Here is a 22,414-nt window from a genome sequence, read left to right as displayed (position 1 = left end):
CGTCTCAGGTACTTTTGCCAACTTTTGGATGGCCTTGAATATTTGCACAGCCAGGGAATCGTTCACAAAGACATTAAACCAGGGAATTTGCTGCTGACCACAGATGGCGCGTTAAAGATCTCGGACTTGGGCGTAGCAGAGGTGAGATGAGCGCTGCTTTATTACTGTGTGTTTTTGCACAGGGTTTAAAAAAAAAAAAAAGCTGAATTCAAGTAGGTTAAATGCTAGAAAAACAGGAATGGCCCATGTTGTTGAGTAATGATTAAAAAGGGCTTGAAAAACATTTTAATATGCATGAGTGTGAAATTTATTCGCTCATTATGAATGTATATTTGCATTTGCAAATCTTGGATTGCTTCCAGTGTTCTCTCTCTCTCTCTCTCTCTCTCTCTCTCTCTCTCTCTCTCTCACAAACACACACACCTCAGCGAACATGTTGGCCAGAGCGCCCTTTGTGCTGATACGAGTGCTAGTCCTAGCTCATGTTAGGTAACTAGCTTCCTAATTGGATAATCAATAATAGTGAATTGAAGATTGTGTGTGTGTGCGTGCGCGCAAAGCTGAATGTCCTAAAAGTAGACTGTTTTGAGTTGCCTTGTGACTTTGGAAGGCTGAGCAAAGACATGTTTTCAATTCAACATGTTATAAATAAATCTTTTGTTTTCACTCAATAACAATTTTTTTTTAACTGCCTCTTTGTCCTCCACGAATGTGTGGGTTTTTTTTTTCCCTTCTCCCTCCTCCTTTCTCGCAACTTGCAACCTGATTGGTCAGGAGACAAAAGAAGCTCTTCACATCCCATCACTCGCACTCTGCTGTGAACAAAAAAAATGGCAGCACGATTAAAAAGCGGATTACATACAGTGGTGCTTGAAAGTTTATGAACCCTTTAGAATTTTCTATATTTCTGCATAAATATGACCTAAAACATCAGATTTTCACACAAGTCTTGATAAAGAGAACCCAGTTAAACAAATGAAACAAAAATATTATACTTGGTCATTTTATTTATTGAGGAAAATGATCCGATATTACATATCTGTGAGTGGCAAAAGTATGTGAACCTCTAGGATTAGCAGTGAATTTGAAGGTGAAATTAGAGTCAGGTGTTTTCAATCACTGGGATGACAATCAGGTGTGAGTGGGCACCCTGTTTTATTTAAAGAACAGGGATCTATCAAAGTCTGATCTTCACAGCACATGTTTGTGGAAGTGTATCATGGCACGAACAAAGGAGATTTCTGGGGACCTCAGAAAAAGCGTTGTTGATGCTCATCAGGCTGGAAAAGGTTACAAAACCATCGCTAAAGAGTTTGGACTCCACCAATCCACAGTCAGACAGATTGTGTACAAATGTAGGAAATTCAAGACCATTGTTACCCTCCCCAGGAGTGGTCAACCAACAAAGATCACTCCAAGAGCAAGGCGTGTAATAGTCAGCACGGTCACAAAGGACCCCAGGGTAACTTCTAAGCAACTGAAGGCCTCTCTCACATTTGGCTAATGTTCATGAGTCCACCATCAGGAGAACACTGAACAACAATGGTGTGCATGGCAGGGTTGCAAGGAGAAAGCCACTGCTCTCCAAAAAGAACATTGCTACTCGTCTGCAGTTTGCTAAAGAGCACATGGACAAGCCAGAAGGCTATTGGAAAAATGTTTTGTGGATGGATGAGACCAAAATAGAACTTTTTGGTTTAAATGAGAAGCGTTATGTTTGCAGAAAGGAAAACACTGCATTCCAGCATAAGGACCTTATCCCATCTGTGAAACATGGTGGTGGTAGTATCATGGTTTGGGCTTGTTTTGCTGCATCTGGGCCAGTACAGCTTACCATCATTGATGGAACAATGAATTCTGAATTATACCAGTGAATTCTGAAGGAAAATGTCAGGACATCTGTCCATGAACTGAATCTCAAGAGAAGGCGGGTCATGCAGCAAGACAACGACCCTAAGCACACAAGTCGTTCTACCAAAGAATGCTTAAAGAAGAATAAAGTGAATGTTTTGGAATGGCCAAGTCAAAGTCCTGACCTTAATCCAATCGAAATGTTGTGGAAAGACCTGAAGCGAGCAGTTCATGTGAGGAAACCCACCAACATCCCAGAGTTGAAGCTGTTCTGTATGGAGGAATGGGCTAAAATTCCTCCAAGCCGGTGTGCAGGACTGATCAACAGTTACCGGAAATGTTTAGTTGCAGTTATTGCTGCACAAGGGGGTCACACCAGATACTGAAAGCAAAGGTTCACATACTTTTGCCACTCTCAGATATGTAATATTGGATCATTTTCCTCACTAAATAAATGACCAAGGATAATATTTTTGTCTCATTTGTTTAACTGGGTTCTCTTTATCTACTTTTAGGACTTGTGTGAAAATCTGATGATGTTTTAGGTCATATTTATGCAGAAATATAGAAAATTCTAAAGGTTTCACAAACTTTCAAGTAGTGAGAATAAAGCCCCGAGTTTAAAAAGGTGAAAACTTTACTGCTCAAATCATCTCTACGAAACCAGTGGTTGTGGTAGTGAGTTGACTCATCTGAAGCAAGATACTGATTCCAGACTGTGAGCCGCATCATACACTAGCGTTCCTAACAGTGTGACCTTTTGAGTCACAGAGCCAAATGATTGTTAAAGCCACAGGAGCTTAAGAGCGGACATCTGTGTGTTCATTTACTGCTAATTGCATCGACACTTCCAAAAAAAATCCTCATGACTAGTACGAGTCGTTTCCATCTAACTACGATGTTTGCTACTACGTCATCGACTTTGAGCCATTTGCACGTTGTTACTTCTCTGAGCTGAATGAGTGTGATCTCTGCCCTGCTGCTCTAGGCTCTCCACCCATTTGCGGAGGATGACACATGTCGAACGAGTCAGGGCTCGCCAGCCTTCCAGCCACCCGAGATCGCCAATGGCTTGGACACCTTTTCAGGGTTTAAAGTGGACATCTGGTCTGCCGGGGTCACACTGTAAGTGACACAAACGCATGGATCGTCTAATGCTGAAATCGATCCTAGTTCAGTTTTACACTGTGCTACTGCAAAGCCAGACATGGAACACAAAACTGCTGATATTGGATCATCAGAGCGAATTCTGAAAAGAGAAGGATTATATATGGAAAGTCAAGATATGCATGCATACACATTTGTGTGCAGCCCAAGGTGTATAAAGCGCTTCAGGATGTGAAGTTAATGGGGGGGGAAAAAAAAAATCAAGGACTGGTTGGTGCGATGAAGCGGTGTTGCTATGAATCACCCCAAAGTTGATTGTAATTTTTTATTAATTACAGCGTGACGTATAGTTGAATGTAATGTGGGACATCCAAGAAACTAGTTCCTGTTATCCCTCGTTATAGTAGTTATAAACAGTTATTCCCTCACCAACTCTCGTCTCCATCTTCTCCCTCTCTTGAACTTAAGGCGCTGTTTACACATACCTGGGTATTTTTAAAAACGCGTATTTTCTAAACTCCGTTTTCCAAAATAACTTCGTGCACACAGCTGCGTTTTTTTTTTTTTAAATTACGTTTATATTGATCCGCATAAATACGCTGTCAAGAGCTGTTAAACTACGCCAAAACTGTGGGCAACTTTATGTACATGGGGCCAATGTGGTATTTGCTCGACATGCTTCTCTCACTATGATGGACACTGTTGAGCGAGCAAGGCCGAACGCATTAGCTGTCTTGCGCAGTCTACCCTCGTCAGCCAGGTAAGAGTGTGCAGGCAACTTTTTTGACGACATCGACAGAAGCGCGCATGTGAGTACACTCACCCCGTATGTACGGACGTACCAACTCTGCGAGTGACAGGAGTGAGGATCGCGACATTCTGAAATTTTCCTGCCATTCCTCCGGGACGACAACGCCATTCTCGAAATTCTCCCACCAGATAGCAGTCCGTCCAGGTCGAACCCAAAATCGCCGACGCTGGCGGTGGTACGGTCGGGCTCTTTTGGTCACCAGGAGCTCCGCAATTGCTGCCCTCCGAGCCCTAATGCGTCTCTGCTGGTCAATGAGCTTTATGAGCTTTATTCTCAAAAGCAAACAGGCGAATATAGCTCTTAAAGGTCCCATGGCATGGTGGTTTGTTGATGCTTTAAACGGGCTCGTGGAGGTTTCCGGATGTTATATCCGCAGCCTTTCTCGAAATGAACCCTCGGCACGTAGATATAGCCTCCTGGGAGAGAGCCCCATTTCAGCGCTTTTCCCAGTGTGTCGTTTTGCTAATGAGAAGCAGGAGGCGGGGAAGGGTAGAGGGTGGGGGCGGGTCTTATCATTAATATTCATGACATTTAAATGCGTTACCTCTGATTGGCTAACAGCACTGTGACGCTACCTCCAGTGGGTCAGAACAAGCGGATGTGGGTGTCTTACTATGGCGAGAGAGAAGGAACAAACCGCGAAGGGAAAAATACCGCGCGCTGACGTCATTAAGGTGCGACGCGAGGAAATAAAATAAATTCAACAAATGTTTGGGTTTTTACTGAACAAACAAATAAAATGAACGAGTGACTTAAAAAAAAGAATGTGGGTGTCTTTGTAAAAACTGTTTTGATTGGCTGTTATAACAGAGCATGCTGCATGCTTTTTGGTTTTGTAGCGCAGAGTACCTGGCTAACTGCAGGAAGCGGTTAGCTGCACAGCTAATGTAGCCATTGCAAGGCTAACGCACCGATTTTAAAACACGGCAAAACGACTTAACAGTTATACACTTACTTGTTCGGTGTTTGTGGCTGATGCGGCAGGGATGCTTGGTACGGACCCAGGCTTCAGTGACAGTTGATGTGCAAAACCTGCCCTGTACTGTCCCAAGTTGTGGAAACATTCCTCAGGAAAATGCTTCCGACAAACATACACCGTCTTAGGTAGACTCGACGGCGTATTATTGGAGTAAATAAAATTAAGCCACTGCGTTTTCAGGGGCTCTCCCGTCGGCAGTAAAAACAGACTCTTTTCTGTGTTGTCACATCCATGTACAGCGCAATTTCCATATTTCGCTCGCTTAGGTGATGCCATGTTGTGTCCTCTATGGTCTCCTCACTACAACTGGGCGGGCAATTCATATAGTGGGTGGGAATCCAGAGGGGGGGCGTGGGGATCATCTCCCTTGCTGACGTAGTAAAGGGAAGAGCTTATCAACGTGCCGTTTTGACGCGCCATTCTCAAATGTTGGGCATAGTTTGGTTTACACATTATGAAATTTCTAGCCACTGGGGTGACTTAAGAAGGTCAGAGGAACTCATTTTAACGTTAAAAAACCTCAAAGTGAAAATTTCATGCCATGGGACCTTTAACAGAAATGCTGCTACTCTGAGCGTTTCCATGCTTGTCATATGTACAATGGTCGCTCTTTTGTGGCGCGAAGATTGCCTAAAACTCCGTTTTGGTCTCTTTACACACAAACGCAAAACGGAGTTTTCAAAAAATCTCCACTTTTGCCGGGGTTTTTAGAAAGAATAGTTTTCAGAGGAAAAAACTCCGTTTGTGTATAAACGAAAGGCACAAACGAAGGCAAAGGTCTGCGTTTTTAAAAATACCCGGGTATGTGTAAACGGCGCCTAAGAGAGGAAAAAAAAATCAGTTTGACCATTGCAAAACCCCGCTGTTATGGAGACTTCTTCCAAAAATGCAAAATAAAAACATCTGTTTATGTGGCATATCCACCATACAAGTCCTTTTGAATGAGCTCTTAATATAGAAACGATAGAATAGTAGAATGATTGTATTAATATTCATTCATTACTTAATGTTAATATTAAGTATTAATTCATTACTTAAAAAAAAAAACACTTGTGGTCAGAACTACTGTCCGAGCTGCTGTTATAGTACCAACTGCTTCTGACCAACCAGTTTCAAGAGTTCAACGACTTTCAAATGCACAAAATGGATTCGTCAGTCAGTAAATCAAGATTTGTCGAGATGAGACAATATGCAGGCATGGAAAGCTTTTTTTGATGTGTATCTGAAGTAATATGAAGGTTTGTTTTAAAAAAAAAAAAGTATATGTATGAAGGAGAGCGAGAGCAGTAACCCATCTGCTTCTTTACAGATACAACATAACGACAAGCCTGTATCCGTTTGAGGGGGATAACATCTATAAGCTGTTTGAGAACATCGGAAAGGGAGACTACACTATTCCAGAGGAGTGTGGGCCACTGCTGACCGACCTGTTGAGGGGTACGCAGCTAGTTCCTGTCAATTCTTGAGTGTCCGCCCCTGTCATGTGATCACAGCCACAGAATAGGTTTACTCATCGTCATGGTTTACATAGAGAGTCTCAATTAAAGGAGAACTGAAGTCATTTTTAAACTTGCTTTATTTCTTAATTAACGTCTTATTCAATGACGTTTTCGGTTTTAGTAACCTTATATCGTGACTCGTATTGGTAACTAGTTGCAATTAAATATTATATTTATCGGCCTGTTCGGTTTTTAGCCATGTTGAATTTAGTTCGTTTGGTCCACAGCAGGCGTCGCTTATCCACGCGATCTTCACGAGGTTTTGAAACGTGAAGCGTCAGCCAGGTGTCAGTGCTGCCATTTTGAAAACTGTTTTCCAAATGAAATATTGCACAAAAACGAGTTTAAATGACGATTACCGCCTACTTTTTTCAAACTTTCCTGATTGCTATCAAAACAGACACAACTTCCGGCTCGATTATGTCAGCATTCGAAAGAGGGCATGCGTGTCTTTTGACAATGTTGGCAGATGTTGGTCTAGGGATGTTAACCGATGACCGTTTGACCGATTGTTGACCGAATCAACGTCAACCCGTTAAATTTTTTTTTTTTTTGGTTGTCGGTTAAAAAAAAAAAATCAATCGTTTTGAAGCTGCCGATTTTGGAGCGGAGAACCTGGAATTCTGTGTTGTAAACACTTGGGGCGTGCCATGCGGTGTAAGGACGACCGTTGACAAATCAGAAACACCCATTGTTGTGTCCCGCCCCAGTTGAAGACAACTGCCACTCGGCGAAAGAAAAGTGTAGACACAGGCTTTTTAGCTTACAAATTACTATTTTTTTTTTTTTTTTTTTTTTAATTATTATTAGAAGGCACATGGAGTTTAGTCCTGCCTTGGCCAGTGCATTCTGAAAGTATGTTTCGGTCTGTAGCCAACAATGCATGTTATTGCAGATCATATCTCTCCACACAAACTAAAGGTGCAGATGCCGACTTTTTCACGGCTGAATCGCACAGATCCAATTTTTTTTTTTTTAGGGGGGGGCGTTGGAGTGTCTGATTATAATTTCAAAGTAAATTCTGTATTAAAATTACTAAATAAGCAAATGCCGTTACAGTCCATGAAACATAGGAAGTATAAGTATGAAAAGAAAACAGTAAATCAGAAAGCTGCGCACGTTTGCGTGAAAGCTGCGCAAATGTGCGCAGCTTTCTGATTTACTGTTTTCTTCTGCGCAAACGTGCACAGCTTTCTGATTTACTGTTTTCTTCTCATACTTCCTATGTTTCATGGACTGTAACGGCATTTGCTTATATACAGATTTTACTTTGATGAAATTATAATCAAACACTCCAACGCCCCCCCCCCCCCCCCCCCTTTAAAAAAAAAAAAATCGGATCTGCGCGATTCAGCCGTGAAAAAGGCGGCATCCGCCAAAAGGCGTGCCGTTTGCATCCCTGTAATAATTCCAATTCTAGAATTTTAAACTCCTAGGTTAACCGACTTTAACCGGCTAATGAGGCTCGGTGGTCGGTCAAGATTTTTTTTTAGTTTTCGCCATCCCTATGTTGGTCACTTTGATTTCTGCTGTACGTTTTACTTCCGTCGCACAGGTCTCAACGAACCTCGTTTACGGCCATTGCTTTGACGTATGGACTGATGTATTACATAGCATATTTCAAACACTCATAACTTGCTATAGCAGTGACAAAATAGCGATCAAAAATGCATTACGGTATTTAATAAAATGAGAGAATTTTTATGATTTAAAAAAAAACAACTTGCCTTCCGTTCTCCTTTAATCCAGTAAGTTTGAGCTGCATTTTATTGATTTGGACAGTAGATGGTGCTCTGCCATCACATCTCAGTATGAGGGTTTTCTCCCTCTCTGAGTCATAAGTGAGCCTGTAAGTATTCCCTTTGAATGATGTTTTCATCTCTGGTTGATGTTTGGCTCCGAGGAGAGGGAACTCTCCTCTAAAGGTTAAATTTAGAAACAAGTCCGCATGAATATTGAAACCTATACTTCAAAGCACTTGTAGTGAGATGTGTCTTTTTTTTTTTTCCCCCTTTCTTCCTTCCCTCCCTCCACACCTTGACATGTTCAGTTTGTTGACGCTAACTGATTTGCTTGGCAGGTCTATATTGTGTGTAACCTTGAAGGTGTCCTCTATATACACGCACTCACACCATACTCTCTCACCCTTTTTACACAGATATATTCCGTAATATTGGCATAAAGAAGGCACGTCAATATTCCGACTTTAGTGATTTTATGCAGAACCAAATGAAGCCATGCCAGTATGTGTTTTTACATCGTGAGCCAGCGTGACTCATCACAACAGAGCTTCAGGGTCTAGGGTGACGCATCTACACGTCAGAAATTTGAATACCCGACAGTTCCGGTGCTGATTTAAAAACAGTGAGTAAACTAAGTGTTGGTGCTTTTGTTAGCTGTGCATATTTATACCATAAGCAACTTTACTGAGTATCATATGCAACATACGGTATAATTTCTCTTAAAGGAGAACTGAAGGCAAATTTTTTTAAATCAAAATTCTAGTTCTCCATTTTATTAAATATCGGAATGCATTTTTGATCGCTAGTTTGTCGCTGCTATAGCAAGTTATGAGTGTTTTGAAATGCGCTATGGAATATATCAGTCCATATGTCAAAGCAATGGGCGTAAACGAGGTTCGTTGAGACCTGTGCGAGACATCGTAGGATGGAAGTAAAACGTACAGCGGAAATCAGTGACCAACGTTGTCAAAAGACGCACACGCCCTCTTTCGAATGCTGATGTGATCAAGCCGGAAGTTTTGGTTTTGTTTTGATAGCAATCAAGAAAGTTTTTGAAAAAAGTAGGCAGTAATCGTCATTTAAACTCGTTTTTGTGCAATATTTCGTTTGGAAAACAGTTTTCAAAATGGCAGCGCTGACGCTTCACGTTTCCAAGTCTTGTGAAGATCGCGCGGATAAAGCGACGCCTGCCGTGGACCAAACGAACTAAATTCAACACGGCTAAAAAAAAAAAAACAATAGGCCGATAAGTATAATATTTACTTGCAATTAGTTACCAATACAAGTCACGATATAAGGTTAGTAAAACCGGAAACGTCATTGAATAAGACGTTAATTAAGAAATAAAGCAAGTTTAAAAATGACTTCAGTTCTCCTTTAAATAACTCCCATTTAAAGGAACAGTCCACCGTACTTCCATAATGAAATATGCTCTTATCTGAATTGAGACGAGCTGCTCCGTACCTCTCCGAGCTTTGCACGACCTCCCAGTCAATCAGACGCAGTCAGACGCGCGGTCACTCCTGTTAGCAATGTAGCTAGGCTCAGCATGGCCACTGGTATTTTTTGGGGCTGTAGTTAGATGCGACCAAACTCTTCCGCGTTTTTCCTGTTTACATAGGTTTATATGACCAGTGATATGAAACAAGTTCAGTTACACAAATTGAAACGTAGCGATTTTCTATGCTATGGAAAGTCCGCACTATAATGACAGGCGTACTAACACCTTCTGCGCGCTTCGGCAGCGCATTGATATCTGAGCTCCGTATCAATGCGCTGCCGAAGCGCGCAGAAGGTGTTAGTACGCCTGTCATTATAGTGCGGACTTTCCATAGCATAGAAAATCGCTACGTTTCAATTTGTGTAACTGAACTTGTTTCATATCACTGGTCATATAAACCTATGTAAACAGGAAAAACGCGGAAGAGTTTGGTCGCATCTAACTACAGCCCCAAAAAATACCATTGGCCATACTGAGCCTAGCTACATTGCTAACAGGAGTGACAGCGCGTCTGACTGACTGGGACGTCGCGCAAAGCTCGGACAGGTACGGAGCAGCTCGTCTCAATTCAGATAAGAGCATATTTCATCATGGAAGTACGGTGGACTGTTCCTTTAAGGAAAGGGGAAATGCGCTACTCGTATTTTTCATGCGAACTACACCCACGACATTTTGAGTAGCTTATATTTTCCAATCTCTTCACTCGTGAGGGTATCGATGAAATCGTTTTGATTAACTTTAGAGCACAAACCAAGCCGGGGAAAAAGGTGTCGCAGAAAACTGCGCTTAAAAAGGGGGGAGGGGGGAGAGAGAGAGAGAGAGAATTGGAGTGAAGGGTAACAGGGAAGAGAGGAATGGAGAGACTTGTGCAAGCAACATGCTTGTGTGATCAGAAGTATGTTGATAAACGTGAAGAGACTTAGGAAGCGATTTGAAGCAGAAAGGCCCATGGACCTTGGATCCGTGTGAAGTCACGCCGGTCTCGGAAAGTAGAATGTCAAGGTCAAAAACTTTTACATAGAAGTCTGTGAAAGTCTGACTCTGTTACTACCAATCATTCCACCTCGGAAGTGGAAACTCGCAGACCCCTCGTTCCACATTCGGACGTTTTATACAGAACGCGAGATGGAATAAAGGTATAAGAATTCCGCCTTGAACAGGCTGTGTAAAAGGGGTCTCTCTCTTTCCCCGTTTGTCTCCAACTCGCTCTCTTTGTGTCACTTTCTATCATTGTCTCACACCAGTTACATTTTGGTACCGTATAATGTCTACAGTTGGATGTTCTGATCTTTAATAATTTAGGCAAGCTCTGTCCAGTGGTCCTTTTTTTTTTTTTTTTCCTTTGTTCCACATGTCATCACTTGTTACTGTCTTTGGCTTTCACTTTCCCACCCACACTGCGTTCATGGATCGCTCTGACTTCTGTCCTCGAGGCTGGTTGTTGACTGCAGAGGCTAGCTAATGGTCAAGTAGTCATTTGTCTAATAATGAATCATTGTCTACGACTGTGAGTAGATTCTTTTTGTCCATCAAGTTGGTGGAGAGAATGCTCTCATTCTGTATGCTTGTGTTTGCAGGAATGCTTGAATACGATCCTGTAAAGAGGTTCTCGATACAGCAAATTAGGCAACACAAGTAAGTCAACAAGCAAAACGATGAAAAATTTCACTTTCTGACTCTGACCTCTGTTTAATAGAAGTGGGGAAAATCTACAGGCCTCATGATTTCAATCCTGGGTGCCTTGATGCAAATAGATTCTGAATGCATTGTGGTTCAGATTTGTCTTTTTGTTTTTAACATACAGCAATCAGAACTGTTACTGTCTGCCATTCAAGCATAATTTTATTCATGATTAAAACAGTAGGATTGATATTTCATTATTAGTGCTGTTGCAAAGAATTTTATATAATTTGTCATTTCAAGGCAAAAGATCTGTTAGTTCTCATTCAAGTCTTTTTTTTTTTTTTTTGACTAAATGACACTTTACTTTCCTATTTATTCTCACCTGACTCTTTATCTTGGAAAAAAAAAATGCTTTTAATGAGGAAACTATAAGGCCCTCCATCCTGAAGACTCTTAGCAATCGCTGACACTGGAGACTCCTTCCTTCAATGTTAAATCTGCATCTCATTACAGAAAACTTCACATTAGTGATTTTGTATTTTTTTGGCTATATACAGTATTTTTAATCTGGTTATTACTTTTGCCTATCCAAAAAAAGTGTCACCATTTCGATTTAAATAAGCAAATACTTGAGTCAGTGCTTATGTTTCACCTGGCAACAATTCTTTTAACCCTGATTGATACAGCGAGTAGCTTCTCATTTCTTAAACAACAGAAGACATACAGTGCTCACCGTAAATGAGTACACCCCCTTTGAAAAGTAACATTTTAAACAATATCTCAATGAACGCAAACAATTTCCAAAATGTTGAAAAGACAAAGTTTAATATAACATCTGTTTAACTTATAACGTGAAAGTAAGGTTAATAATATAACTTGGATTACACATTTTTCAGTTTTACTCAAATTAGAGTGGTGCAAAAATGAGTACACCCCACAACAAAAACTACTACATCTAGTACTTTGTATGGCTTCCATGATTTTTAACGACAGCACCAAGTCTTCTAGGCATGGAATGAACAAGTTGGCGACATTTTGCAACATCACTCTTTTTCCATTCTTCAACAATGACCTCTTTTAGTGACTGGATGCTGGATGGAGAGTGATGCTCAACTTGTCTCTTCAGAATTCCCCAAAGAGAATAATTTCTTTCCACCACAAAGGTGAAGGCTACAAGATCATCAGCAAAGCTTTACTTATCAGTCAGAATACTGTAGCAAAAGTGGTACAAAAATTTAAGAAAGATGGAACTGCAACCATCTCACAGAGACGTCCAGGTCGTCCACAGAAGTTAACACCTCGACAGGAGCGTCTTCTGATGAGAAGGGTTGAAGAAAATCGGCATGCAAGTTCACTGCAGTTATCTAAAGAAGTAGAAAGCCAAACTGGGGTGACTATTTTCCGTGACACAATACGGCGTACACTGCAGAGGAATGGCATGCATGGATGCCGTTCACGAAAGAAGCCTCTCCTAAAGCCCAGGCACAAAAAAGCCCACCTAGAGTTTGCCAGGGCCCATGCTGACAAAGATGAAGACTACTGGGACTCTATACTCTGGAGTGATGAGACCAAGATAAATGTTTTTGGAACTGGTGGCTTCAAAACTGTATGGCGTCGCAAAGGTGAGGAATACAAAGAAAAATGCCTGGTGCCTACAGTGAAACATGGTGGTGGCAGTGTCCTTATGTGGGGCTGCATGAGTGCTGCTGGTGTCGGGGAGCTGCATTTCATTGATGGCGTCATGAATTCTCAGATGTATTGCTCTATACTGAAAGAGAAGATGCTACCATCACTCCGTGCACTTTTCCAACATGACTAAACACACATCTAAGGCCACTGTTGGATTTCTGAAAAGAACAGGGTGAAAGTGATTCATTGGCCAAGTATGTCTCCTGATCTGAACCCAGTCGAACACCTATGGGGAATTCTGAAGAGACAAGTTGAGTATCACTCTCCAGACAGCATACAGTCACTAAAAGAGGTCATTGTTAAAGAATGGAAAAAGATTGATGTTGCAAAACCTCGCCAACTTCTTCATTCCATGCCTAGAAGACTTGGTGCTGTCATTAAAAATCATGGAGGCCATACAAAGTACTAGATGTAGTTTTTGTTGTGGGGTGTACTCATTTTTTTCATGTTTACTCCAACATCAAGCACGCGTACAGAGCCATACCCCTCCCCCACCTCAGCCAGTCAGACCATCTTTCCCTCCTGCTCTCCCCAGCCTACACCCCCCTCGGACGCAGAGCCAGGCCCACCACAAGGACTATCACAACCTGGCCTGACAACGCACTCTCCAAACCACAGGACTGCTTTAAATGGACAGATTGGGACTTATTTGAACACCAGGAGCTGGAGACATTCACAGGAACGGTACTGGACTATATCAAGTTCTGCATCGGGAATGTGACAGTGGATAAAAACATCCGGGTTTTCCCAAACCAGAAACCCTGGATGACCAGCCAGGTCGACTCACTCCTCAGGGCTCACGATGCTGCCTTCAGGTCAGGTGACAGAGCTCTGTACAGAGCCGCTCGAGCTGACCTGAAAAGAGGAATTAAAAAAGCCAAGGCGGACCATAGGCTGTGTATAGAGTCCCACCTGGGCATACAAGACATCACGAACTTCAGAGACTGTGATGCGTCAACAGAAGACTGGAGTGTGCCGCTGGCAGAGGAGCTAAATTGCTTCTTTGCTCACTTTGAAACATCTCAGCAGCACTCATCTGCTCCAGCCCTGCCCCCACTACCACACAGTTCCTACACCACTCCATTCACTGTACAGGAGCACGATGTCAGACGGGTGCTCCTGGCAGTGAACCCCAAGAAAGCTGCCGGCCCAGATGGAGTACCTGGTAAGGTGCTCGGAGCGTGCGCCCACCAGCTGGCTCCTACCTTCACCAGGATCTTTAACCTCTCCCTGGCTCAGGCAGTCATCCCGCCCTGCCTAAAATCAGCTACAATAATCCCGGTGCCGAAGAAGTCTCCCATCACCAGCCTGAATGATTACCGTCCTGTGGCCCTCACTCCGGTAATCATGAAGTGCTTCGAGAGACTAGTTCTTCAGCACATCAAGGACCACCTCCCCCCCAGACGTCGACCCCTACCAGTTCGTATATCGTGCGAACAGATCCACAGAGGACGCCATCGCCATAGCTCTACACTCTGTGCTGAACCACCTGGAGCAGCAGCAGAGCTACGTCTGCATACTCTTTGTGGATTACAGTTAAGCTTTCAACACAATAATCCCGGACATCATCAGTAAACTGGACACTCTCGGCCTTCCGCCCTCACATGTGCCTGGATAAAGGACTTTCTTACCAACCGGCCCCAGACTGTGAAACTTGGACCCCACTTCTCCTCCATCCGCATGTTGAGCACCGGCTCTCCACAGGGCTGTGTGCTGAGCCCCTTCCTGTACTGCCTCTACACCCACGACTGTAGTTCGACCAACAACAACAACAACCTCATCGTCAAGTTTGCTGACGACACCACAGTGGTCGGACTCATCTCAAAGGGAAATGAGGCAGCCTACAGAGAGGAGGTCCTGAAGTTGGCAGCCTGGTGTTCAGAGAATAACCTCGCTCTGAACACCAAGAAAACCAAAGAGCTCATTTTTGACTTCAGGAAGCACAACACTGACCTAGCCCCCCTTTACATCAACAATGAGTACGTGGAGAGGGTCCACACCTTCCGGTTTCTCGGCGTCCTCATCTCCGCCGACATCTCCTGGTCAGAAAACATTACAACAGTCGTTAAGAAGGCTCAGCAGCGGCTACACTTCCTGAGAGTCCTCAGGAAGCACAACCTAAACTCCAACCTGCTGCTGACCTTCTACCACTCGTCCATCAAGAGCCTGCTGATGTACTGTATCACAGTATGGTACGACAGCTGCACTGCTGTAGACAGGGAGAGGTTCCAGAGAGTAGTAAAGGCAGCACAAAAGATCATTGGCGGCCCTCTCCCCTCCCTGATGGACATTTACACCTCCCGCTGCCTTAGCAGAGCTAAGAACATTATCAAGGACAGCTCCCACTCTGGCTTTGATCTTTTTGACCTGTTACCCTCAGGGAGGCGCTACAGGTGCATCGGGACAAAACAAATAGATTCAAAAACAGCTTCTTTCCAAAAGCCATAACCGCCCTGAACTCGGATATAGTCTAACCCCCCTGTGCAATATTTTACAATGTGACTCTCTTCGTGCAATAATAAGGTGACTCACTCTGTGCGATACTTTTTTATAATGTGCAATACCTCACTCCATAATGTGAAATGCAACACATACACCTCAGGACTGTGCACCTTACACACAACACGTACAGCTCAGGACTGTGCACCTTACCTTGCAGTACTTCATAATGTGTGATATTTTATTTTATAATGTGACTCTCTTCATGCAATAATTTATAATGTGCAATACCTTACTCCATAATGTGAAACGCAACACATACTCCTCAGGACTGTGCACCTTACCTTACCCCCCTTACAACCTTTTTTTTTTCTTCTTCTCTACACACTGTTTGCACTGTTATTGGAGTTGCTTTTAATCTCATTGTACATGTGTATAGTGACAAAGGCATTCTATTTTTGCACCACCCTAATTTGAGTAAAACTGAAAAATGTGTAATCTAAGTTATTATTAACCTTACTTTCACGTTATAAGTTAAACAGATGTTATATTAAACTTTCTTGTCAGTATTTTTGAAATTGTGTTCATTGAGATTGTTTAAAATGTTACTTTTCAAAGGGGGTGTACTCATTTACGCTAAGCACTCTATCCTGTGGTCGTGGAAAAGATGTTTTGTGTTTGAGTCAAATTATTGGCCTGTATCAAGCAAAGAAAACAACTAAGGAAATTGCTGAAATTACCAAAATTGGGTTAAGGACTGTCTAATGCGTTATTACAACCTGGAAGAATAGTGGTGAGCTATCAACTTTGTGGAAGAAATGTGGTCAGAAAAAAACTCCTGACTGATCAGCGATCACTTAAAATCAGACACCGAACCATTCAAGAGAGAATCACAATGCTTTCAAGAATTGATTTGGTTTTTTGGTTTTTTTTTTTTTTCTCCATCCCTATCATTTAAGGAGCTGGCTATGATTTGATTCCTTATAAGCACTTAAACACGTCTGAAGATCTGTTTAAAGTAGACAGGCGTGTAGTAGCACATTCTACTAGACTTGCAGAGGACTGGAAATTGCAGTTACAGATTAGATTGTGTGAGCAGAGCAGACGTACTGTGACGCCATTCATTTTTATGCAGGAATGAGAGCTGGAAAAGAAACTGCGGAGGAGAGCAGGTTACACAATGTTGTAGTCAGAATAGAAGAGTGGGAGACTATCAATAAAGAAAACGGAGAAGGAGGAAATGGGTCGAGATTAAATGAGGGGAGGCGTAGGTGTGGAAATGGGCAGAATGTGGGATTGAGATGGAGCAAAGGAGTAAGGGGGAGGACAGGGAGAGGGAAAAGACTGGTCAGAGGATCTGAAAATGAGCATCTCGATGAGCGAGACAGCTCGGCGCACTGCTCCGAATGAGGTCATGAGCTGTGATTTCCATGATTGTTAATAATGGCCTTCACATTCTGCAGTGTTGATTGACCTTCAGACATATGAGAAGTGAGAGAATCCGTGAAGGAGCTAGAGAACAGGGAGAAGGAGGAACAAAAGGAGTGAGGGAGGAAAAAAATTAAAATTAAGTCTTGGGACTGAAATTGCTGCTTTTTTTTTTTTTTTTAATAAAATGCTTAATATAAAGTATATTTCTCATCTCGTTATCTCTAGCCGCTTTATCCTGTTCTACAGGGTCGCAGGCAAGCTGGAGCCTATCCCAGCTGACTACGGGCGAAAGGCGGGGTACACCCTGGACAAGTCGCCAGGTCATCACAGGGCTGACACATAGACACAGACAACCATTCACACTCACATTCACACCTACGGTCAATTTAGAGTCACCAGTTAACCTAACCTGCATGTCTTTGGACTGTGGGGGAAACCGGAGGACCCGGAGGAAACCCACGCGGACACGGGGAGAACATGCAAACTCCACGCAGAAAGGCCCTCGCCGGCCACGGGGCTCGAACCCAGGACCTTCTTGCTGTGAGGCGACAGCGCTAACCACTACACCACCGTGCCGCCATAAAGTATATTTAATATAAATATTATTTAATGTAAATAAAGTAGTTATCCAATATAAATATATGGTGGGCTAATGTTTGTGTATGTCCAAACCATGTATAGTCTAGAATATGGCAAGAAAGGCAAGTGAGACACTGCCGCTGTATATTGTAGCATAATACTTCATTACAGTTGTAAGAGATTTATTTTTCACATTACAGAAATTTGTCCACAGCAGATATGTAGTTGGATTAGACGACAGCAGATGGTTAGGTTTTTTAAAAAAAAAAAGAAATCAGTTACTTTTTTGTGCTATTAATTTGACCGAAGCTGATGTAGTACCTCTCTTCTATTTTCACACCTAAGTAAAATGGTTTCTGTTACAATCTTATCAATTCAGCAGTGACTAAACTATCGACAGTGTTGAATGTTCTGAAATGATGGTAATAAAGCAAGCTAATTATGAGCGATTTGCTAATTTAAATTACTCCAGTTTTGAATTTGGCCCGAAACAAAATTCTCCATTGACAAAGTCTATTCTAATTTAACAAACTTTAACCACTGTTCTTTGTCTTTGAACAAATTGTTCATGTGTGAGGTAATCAAGGGCTGAGGCCCTGTCCGCACAGCAACGGATTCAGATGAATCTGATAAAATTGTTTATCGTTTCGGCCTGGCGTCCACACGGCACCGGCGTTTTGGGTGCCCCAAAACGATATTTTTTGAGAACTGGTTCCAGAGTGGAAAAATCTGGCAACGGCACCGTTGCGAAGTCGTCTGGATGAGTAGAACGGATTTGTTTACGATGATGTCACAACCACATGACTAGAACAAGCAGCACTCTCGCTGTTTTGTATGAACCATTGCATTGCATTCACTTTTGTATACAGCTTTTCTTTTAAATAAACAAGTAACGGAACCATTTCTTGAATTTCTTTTTTTTTTTTTAATTGGATAAGACTGCTTCTCAAAATGTTCACACACAATATAAAAAGTTATATAAATTATATAAAAATGCTTTTCAAAATGTTCAAACACAATAAGAAAATTAAGTTATAAAACTATGCACACTAATAAAACTTTGTACACACAGAAGGCACGATTTCCTCGCGTAGTCGCAGCCATCTTCTTGTTGTTGTGTGCTTGTTCCTGTGAGTGCTTCACGCCGGGTAGAAGAAGGGGTTTATGCGCATGCGTCCTACTACTTCTATTGTTCTGGTGTCTCTGATGGGACCGTCTTACAGCGCACGTAGAGGTGTGGCATGTGTATTGCATCATTTTCAGCAAGCGTTGCATTGCCATATGTACCTGATATTTTACTGATCCGTTACCCATGTGGACGCGATATTTTTTTTAAATAAAATCTCGTTGCCGTTGTCGTGTGGATGTAGCCTGAGTTGAGAACCTCTCATGAGGCACCTTTCTGATTTTATCTGCCTCATTGGAGGTTCTCCACTCCTGCTCTTGATTACCTCACCATATGAATGATTTTGCTCATGCTCAAAGACAAAGAACAATGGCTAACGTTTAAGGATGTATTGGAATACAAGCAATCAAGTGCTGAGGTAATGACCTCTAACGAGGCACTTTTGGCAGAAAACCAAAAGATCTTGAGAGCCAAAGAGTTTCCATCCCAGAGAGCACATCAGGTCCATGTGTTAACCTGGTCTCTTTTATTTGGGTGTAGTTGGGTGAGGAAGAAACACCCACCTTCGGAACCGACCGTGCCTATTCCACCCAGCGCTGAGACCCGTGACGTTTGGCGGAGCATGACGGTGGTGCCCTACCTAGAGGATCTCCATGGTTATGGTGAAGAGGAAGAGGATGACGAGATGTTTGACGGTGAGGATGACATCATCTATACTCAGGATTTCACAGTGCCAGGTAAATGCACAAACACAAAATCTAAGGTGATTGGTGACTCAACAGTTCTTTGTTCGTCAGTGATTGAACTATTAGTCTGACTCCTGAGCATCCTTTAATTGACTGACTGACTTCCTGTCGCGATATGTTGGTGTACAGGTCAAGTGGAAGAGGAAGATGATGAGGAGGAAGAGTGCCGTGCAGAGAGGAGCCGTGCCACGGTGAAGCCAGTTTGTGTGAACGGGACCGAACCGGCAGCACTAAAGCCCAAATCAGACCGGCGATCCAGCTCCTCGTCCAACCCCTCCCGCAAGGGCGTGTCCACAGCCAGCAAGATCCGCAAACTCTCCACCTGCAAACAGCAATGACCACACCTCCTCACCTTTCCCCGCCCACCCGCCCCTTTCTCTCTGTACAGGTGAGTGCAGAGGGGGTGTTAAACGTGTGCGCGCGCTTTAATCTGCATAAATTTTGTTTTAGCACGGATAGAATATATCAGAATAAAATTCTTTGTGCTTTTAGTTTATGTAATAAAAACGCTCAGGTGCGCTTTATTTTCCATGGGTTGCAGGAAACCCAATTTGAGAGAGGTGATGCAATTCATCCAGTTAAGTTTCATTTCATTTAAAAAGTTACAAGAATATATGAAATGAGGTTGTGCTTAGGTTGTATACAATTACTTAAAGGATCATTAAGTTAGCTAGCCAATTTTCTCTGTAGCCATTAGCTCACTGCATCGCACCATTTGTCTGACAAAGTAAAGTAACTAAGTTATGGAGCGGGGCAAAAAAAAAATCAGACTACAGATCAATGTGTAATACAGGGAAAGGGAAAAAAAATGGATCTGATGACCCAAAATCAAAAACTCAGTTAGCTTTATGAATGATGGCGAAAATGAATCCTGATGTATTTGGGGGGGGGGTACTAACTTTTAATAGCGCGGAGTATGCACTGATGGTTTGGTGGTTCTGGTAGTCCCCCTATAGGGTGTGTGTGTGTATGCATAGATTACACTACTGAAGCCACCACTCCATCAGCATGTTTGGTGCAGAAGTTTGTGCCCCCTGATAAACTTGGGTTAATTTTTAGAGGCTACTCAGTCGATAAATATAGAAATAAAAATGACTGGGGGGTTGAGGTTGTGTGTGGGGTTTTTTTTGGGGGGTGTGAGACTAAACTCATTAGCTTGCTGGTTAGGGCTGGGAATCGATCCAGATTTCCTGGATCGATTCGATTCCGATTCATAAGGTCACGATCCGATTCGATCCGCTTAGATATTGCTGGATTGTCACTTTAAAGTAAAAACTGTCCCTATAGAGATCTTGCAGTCACGTGACCGGAAAGTACACAGACGCCATCTTGTCGGTAAAAAAACACCGCTGAATACTGCTGCACTCGTGTACAGAATGGATCAATTTCAACCGACGGACTACACGGCTCATTTTTCTAATGAACAGATGACTAGATATGTGTCTAAAATAAACAATCTACAGATTAGTGACCCTTATGGCTTACCGGACGGAGTTTTCACGACCGTGTCAGTGGATATGGAACTGCCAGCGGAATACCCAGACGTGTATAATTACCTCATCAACTTTCCCTCGCTGTTCAGTGGTGAAGCACTGCGTGCTTATAAATCTCTGGACAGTTATCTTTACAGAAATTCAGGATTTGTCAGCAACTCAGATGTGGCATCTTGTAAACAAGAAAATAATCCTCATTGGATGGGTAAGTCACTTAAGTATTACTAGTACTGCACTGACCAGCCGATAATAGAATAAGGTAATTCCAGCTGTAATTCCAAATCGTCCGTGTTGTTTACCATGGATCTGGCGTTGGAGAGATAGAGGCTTAGCAGTGGAGGTTTGAGTGGCTGTTTTCTGAGCTTAGTCAACAGGCCGGCTCTGCAGCCTCGCTTTTGCTTCTGCTCCCGGCGCCACCTCCTTCGCTTTGCTTCCGATAACAATCCACGGAGACCCCACTGGTCTCGCTATCTCGTCCGGAATGTTTTTTTTTTTTCTTGTCCGGAATGTTGTGCATGAGATGGAAATCGCTACAAACCGTCATTTTCTGCTGGAAACCAATGTCCAGTAAGTCCATACGGTTGTAGTGGATATTGAAGTCCGGTATAGATGAACAACACGCAAAAATACACACAAAAAACATAAAAACCGTGCACAGGTAGGGAGAGCTTGTAGCCGCAGCCGTTGTAGTAGAATTGTATATAGTAGAGTTTTCCAGAAGAAAAAGTAGAAGTAGAAGGCGGAAATATGGCGTTTGACCGACAAGATGGCGTCTGTCACAATCTGGATCGGCTGTGACGTCACATGCAAGTGCTCCATTGACAGGAACAGCCCCATGTGTGTTTGTGCATGTATCTGTGTATGTGTAAGAGGGACACACGGAGAGAGAAGAGTCAAGGGTTTATTTTGGAATGAAAAAAATCCAGGTTTTATTTGAATTCTAAATCAAAACCATGACATTCGGTGGCCCTCTTTTGGTTGAATAACATACCCATGGCAGGGTTTCTGACCACAAAGAAAAAAAAGCACCTCAGCAACCACAGCAATTGTGTAAGAAATGATGCTTGACTGATAAGTCTGAGTGTAACCATGACAGTTGGTGGCCATCTTTTGGTTGATTATACAGTATTTTACCTCTATGTGGCACAGTTTGCACACTGCTTTTGTTCTGTCGACTTTGTCTCTGCCCTCGTAACGTTTGAATCCAAAGTAATGCCACACATCAGCTTTCAGGCCAGGTGGTGATTTTAGCTGTGCAGCTTCAGCCATCTTGCGTTCTTAAGTTTCGGTTTCGTTTGCCGGCACCCGCTTTTTATAGCGGTCCTTGCGCGGTCGAGAAAATAGTGCCTATAGCCACCTGGAAGAGATCGAGCCACACATTTTTGAATCGATCTCGTATTTTTTGAATGTGAATCGATATCGGATCGTGGATCAATCTTTTGAACTCAGCCCTATTGCTGGTGTGGAAGTGGTGAAAGTCCCGCTGTAACACTCGCTTGTTCACGCTGCATGTCCTTTTTCATAAAGCTAGACTTTTGCTGTTGGGATGCTAACATAAATGCCCCTGCATGTGAATACTGATAAGCAAGTAAAAGGCGAGATCGGAAGCAAGTCTACGGAGTGTTGGAGATGTCATGAAATTGACAAGCAAGCCAGAGAGAGAGAGAGAGGGCGCAAGTGTGAGAGTGAGCAAGAGTGTCACTCAAGCTTAAACGAGAAGCAGTGTGTCATGCCGACTCTCACGTTGACGAGCTACAGCAGTGCGTCGTGATGACTCACTCCATTTCTTCATACTCCA

The 22,414-nt window shown here is 42.8% G+C and overlaps 1 protein-coding gene across 1 annotated transcript in view; it reads left to right on the top strand.

Moving 5' to 3' along the window:
- stk11 (serine/threonine kinase 11) overlaps positions 1-22,414 on the top strand; it is a 63,925-nt gene that overhangs the window by 33,875 nt on the left and 7,636 nt on the right. The window contains exons 5-10 of the mRNA XM_060906345.1: positions 9-141; positions 2,840-2,976; positions 6,058-6,185; positions 11,068-11,125; positions 18,918-19,114; positions 19,253-19,511. Of these exons, the coding sequence (XP_060762328.1) occupies positions 9-141; positions 2,840-2,976; positions 6,058-6,185; positions 11,068-11,125; positions 18,918-19,114; positions 19,253-19,461 (862 nt within the window). The 3' untranslated portion in view covers positions 19,462-19,511. The remainder of the gene's footprint in view (positions 1-8; positions 142-2,839; positions 2,977-6,057; positions 6,186-11,067; positions 11,126-18,917; positions 19,115-19,252; positions 19,512-22,414) is intronic.

The sequence above is a fragment of the Neoarius graeffei genome, chromosome 23 (assembly GCF_027579695.1).
Source record: "Neoarius graeffei isolate fNeoGra1 chromosome 23, fNeoGra1.pri, whole genome shotgun sequence".
Taxonomy (NCBI): domain Eukaryota; kingdom Metazoa; phylum Chordata; class Actinopteri; order Siluriformes; family Ariidae; genus Neoarius; species Neoarius graeffei.
Note: the sequence above shows the minus strand (reverse complement) of the source record. Positions and strands in the feature narration are given on the sequence as shown.